We start from the raw sequence: 5,000 nt of genomic DNA on the forward strand, positions 1-5,000 counted from the left end.
CTGTATATATAACAACATCTCCGTCCATGTGTTCACGTTCCTCAGGTGATGGGCCTGTTGAATCCTGGCGGTGTGCCTCACCAGCCCCAGAGTGACTACGCCATCTCACCTCTGACAGGCGGTCTGGAGCCCCCTGGAGGCATGGCTGCCAGCTGTACCCAGCGCTTAGAGCACATCAAGGGCCTGGAGGGGCTGCCCAGTGTGCCGTCCATGCCCTCCCTGCCCTCCCTACCGAGCTCCCAGTCCTATTGCCCTGCGTCATATAGCTCACCAGGCTACAGCATGGACCATGTGGCCTCCTACCAGTACGGCCAGTACGGACAAAGTAAGGTCAATACACTTAAGATTTTTATTATCATTTACACATGCGTGCACATGCTGAAACACCTACGTACACGTGCAAGTACGCGTGCTCGCCATACACACATAATTCGCAGGATCGAACATGCTTTGTGCATTTTCTTTTGATGGACTGTCTATTGCCATCACTCTCAAGAAGCCATCTTATATACTGTACGAAAGAACCTGATCATCTTTAGCTCATAAGATGTAATAAGACGAGACAGTAGACTGTTATATTAAATCGTTAGGCTTGTGTGACCACAAGAGATAAAACTATTTTTGCACACACTGCGGCCCATTGGAACGTCACCTGTTAGCGATCGAGTCAGTTCCCATTAGCACAGAACGAAGCCCCAATACCGTCCGATAGTCGCCCATGGACCACTTGCCCTGACAGAGGGGCTGTCCGGCAACGAAAGGGCCTTTTCACTTCACATTACCATTACCTTCCAGGTTAGCGTCGACTTCAAACAGCCCACCGTCTAACTTCGGAATGGCAAACGTCATTTTCCTCCGACGCGTGATTAGAGCGCACGCCGTTTCCAATTTCACTCCGCACTCCATGCGCGGTGGGGAGGGGTCGACCAATCAGATTCATCCACTGACCTCGCGGCGACCCCTCATGCAACCGGGGCCTTTCAAAGCCGAAGGCGGCCCCTGCGTGGGTCTGCCCGCGCGGGGCACCGTGGGGTGGCGGGTATCGAGTGAATACAGTATCTAACCTAATGTTCCACAGCCTGCAAATGTCTAATGAGATATTGCGCTGAAACATCTCGCAGTGGACAGAACAAGGAGCTGGGAGCTGGGGGGGCGACGCACAGAAACCACCTCCAGTGTGTGCAAAACGCGTGTGTGCGCACACACACACACACACACACACACACACACACACACACACACACACACACACACACACACACACACACACACACACACACACACACACGTGCACGTTCACATGGTTAGAGGCCTGAGCGATCCATCTTGATGTGATTAATCAGTGCGAGTAGATAGGCAGTGTGTGGTTAGGACTAGAGTTATAGAGGAGAGGTCTTTTCTGAAGGGGGGGGGTGGATCCTAATAGCCTCTGGCAGCATGGCTATTGGAAACAGGTGCTAGGACCGAGGTCACCTGGGGAAGCACGGAAGCTCCGCTGAACAGCACTGAACTGCACCAATCCAGGTTGTGATCTGGTGTCAGGGGACTAGGAATAACAGGACACTACGTTTTGACTAGCTTATAGCTCTGCTCAGCCCGGCCCACACACACACATTTAATGACAGGACATTTTAATTTACCTACTTGTAACACAATATTTGATTTACATTCTTATTTGTGACATTTCCCATACAGCAAAAAAGTAAGTAAGTAAGTAATAATAATAATAATAATAACAATAATAATAATAACAATAATAACCATTTTAATGACCATTTTGGAGCCTGGAAATACATTTTAACAGATATATTTTAAGTATGATCAAAATCAACATCTTTCAGTGCACAAAAAAAGTTCTGTATTTATACATATATAAATATAGTATAACATATCCACATTTATTTTCAGTATGGATTGGCTGCCCCTTAACGTGCATGTACCATCTTGTCAACATACTTGAGAGTTTGATCATAAATACATTTTTTTAGTCCTCGTTAAGTTAACTCTTCTTGCTCGTATTTATTAAAACTTCTCACCATTCTAAAGACCTCACACTCGTACATGATGTTAGCACATACTATGCTAACACTGAGCCATGTGTTACTGGTATGGCATGGTCAGACATGTGCCCCCAATTTATTGCAGTCCATATATCATTTTTTTTTACCATCCCTCTATCTTTTTATCTTTTTTCTTCACTGGAAATACTTACTTTAACAACTCTGTTTTATCCTCTCTTAGGTGCCCTTCCTTATTTGAGGCCTGAGATCACCTGATGCAAGTATTTGGACTTGGAAATAGAGGGATGTGCACGCGTGTTTGTGTGTGAGTGTGTGTGCGTGAGTGTGCGTGCGTGCCTGTGTGTGTGTATGCGTTTACGTTTGGGAATTGCATGTGAGGAATGATGTGTACATTGATGGATTCTTTATATAATCCGGACCAAAAATGCGATCATCTACGAGGACACGTTCTCCACTGGAGGACTTGACATTCTCTCGTTCTGGAAATGGACAACAAAGAAGGGACGACGAGAGACGAAACATGAGACCAAATCCATTGATCTACTTAAAAGTGCCGATGAATCAATATCGTAGATGACTGGGACCAGATGCTAGTCGGTACATTTATTCCCTCAGTGCGGTGAGGGCGGTCGTTCTCCCTGCCGTGCGTCAACCATAGGCCTAATTCCAGAGCCAAGGACGGACAGGCACCCTGCATGCATGCCATGGGCACCCAATGAACCTAGCACCTAGCCTGGGACCAGACGAATCTGCGAGTGCAAAAAAAATTTGCACTCTGGGATTTGGGTCTGGCACCACTCCATAGAGAATCCATTTCCTGTTCCACAAGACGTGGGGCACCAATCAGGGCCCAGTATTCGAATATGGGCGACTGTAATTGGTAGTTGGTTGTAGGTCTAACCAATTGCGTCGAGGGACATTGTTTTGATCCCGCCCCTTGGGAAACAAAACATCCTCATGGAAGCACCAGACTCATATCCACGCAGTGATATAGTCTAGCTACGCCAGGCTAGCACCTGTGGGCTGAAGCTCGGAAGCATGTTTACATTTCTTAGGACCACGAGTACATATGAATGATTCCAAGTATCTCTGAATGTATCTACCCAAGGGGAGAAGGAAAAAGGGCTCAGTGAAATTATTTGACGTCATGTTCATTTGATGGGTTTTTTCTCCCACATTCCTCGCATGAAGCGAAATTCCAGAAACACAAGAAAAACCTGACAAATGAGTGAAAGAACATGTTGATCTTATTGTATCAAACACACCAATGTACACCACAGCTCTGCTTCAGAGAGAGAGAGAGAGAGCTTCCATCACCCCTCCTTCCTCTCTCCCTACCTCTTTCTTTCTCTCTCTCTCTCTCTCTCTCTTTCTCTCTCTCTCTCACTCTCTTTACTCTCTCTTTCTCTCTCTGCTCCATTGATGTCTGAGACAGCGAGGCAGGATCCAAGCCTTTTGTAGTTTTAGGGAGGACTTGAGGGGGTCAGGGGTGACTTTAGGGAAAGTGACAGATGAGAGGGGGAAGGGGAGGTGGAGGGGCTGAGGACGTGTCTTAAAGTGGGATAAGGGTGAGAACGCTGCCCCCCCCCCCCACTGCCCCCCACCCCCATCTGAGAGCAAGTCGCCTGGTCGCAAGTCACGAACGAGAGACATACGAGAAACACACTGCGATCGTCACAGTTCAAGCTCTCTCCCAGTTGATCACAAGTGCAATATCGTGTATCTTTATAGTCAAACTTACTATTAAAAGGACACGATAACAACAAATAATATACACATACATTTCACATATGTTTCACAATTATGTTTAAATTTATATTTTATATAATTTTATATGTAAAAAAAGCCACTCCTTGATGTTGGAAGTCCAAACTTGACGTTGTAGGAGAACTCTGTATCACACTGTGGCTATGTGCATGTGAAATATATGTGAAATATATTTTCTTTCCTGTATGGACCCATTACATGTGCATTCTCAGTGTTACTCTATCCATTTGTAACCCTGATGAGGTTGTTACAAATGTAACCTCTGAGTTAAATTAACATTGAGGGTTTTACTGTGCCTTTTGAGATGCTTTTGGTCCAGGAGGGGGGGGGGGGGGGTTGGGGGGGGGGGGGCGTGTCATGCATCATGTATTCACTCACTGTAATGTCGTTAAGTGAAGACTGAAGGAAGGGAAGGCAGAGGTCAGTTACTGGGAATGACAAAGCCAAAATTGCCTGTTTTATATTTTGTTACCATTCTGCAAACAGCAGGACAAAAAAGAAGGGTTTCTGTACACAATGGACATATCTACAGTACACAGTAAAATAACCAGTGTTAAGTGCGTATAAGAGATTTATTTTGTTTTGTTTGTTAATATAGGTGTTAAATAGCTCTATATTTCCATAGCAGCCATTGCTAGAGAGTGTTTGTTCAGTAGCAAGTGTCTCCCTGTCTCTCCAGCTATTTAGTAAACAGAAAATACATGTTCAGGTCTGGATACCATTTTGACCCAGTCAGGGGAGAGAACTTACAGTATATTGGATACAGGACAAACAAGTGAAATTGTAATTATGAAACAAAACAAAATTAGAGCAGATAAAATTGGAATTGAACACTATAAAACTGAAGCTGATAAGTGATCTATGTGGGGTTGTCTCTCCTGATTGGATGAAATTGGTATCCCAAACGGAAAACGTATTTTCTGTTTACTAAAGAGCTGGAGAGACAGTAGACTCCTGTTACTGAACAAACACTATATCAATGATTACTAACCAAATAGAGCTTTCACTTTTTAACATAACACTATTTTAAACAAAACATATCCTGAGTGTGTACAAAAGGAACCAAATGGACCCTTATGGCTCCATTTGTACACACTTAGTGTTACAATTGGATACATTAATTGGATAAATTAATACTGAGGATTTTACCGTGTATTCTCTGAACAGTACCGTATGACAATAATTTAATTCATCTCCTTGCTGCAAGAGGAC

The 5,000-nt window shown here is 44.5% G+C and overlaps 1 protein-coding gene across 1 annotated transcript in view; it reads left to right on the plus strand.

Moving 5' to 3' along the window:
- The window catches only part of pax3b (paired box 3b), a gene marked incomplete at its 5' end in the record, with an annotated part of 33,252 nt that extends 30,921 nt beyond the window's left edge, over window positions 1-2,331 (plus strand). The window contains 2 exon segments of the mRNA XM_084064146.1: window positions 46-325; window positions 2,242-2,331. Of these exon segments, the coding sequence (XP_083920272.1) occupies window positions 46-325; window positions 2,242-2,276 (315 nt within the window). The 3' untranslated portion in view covers window positions 2,277-2,331.
- Window positions 2,332-5,000: the final 2,669 nt, after the last annotated feature.

This window comes from Gymnoscopelus microlampas, assembly GCF_963454915.1.
Source record: "Gymnoscopelus microlampas genome assembly, chromosome: 8".
NCBI classification, from domain to species: Eukaryota; Metazoa; Chordata; class Actinopteri; order Myctophiformes; family Myctophidae; genus Gymnoscopelus; species Gymnoscopelus microlampas.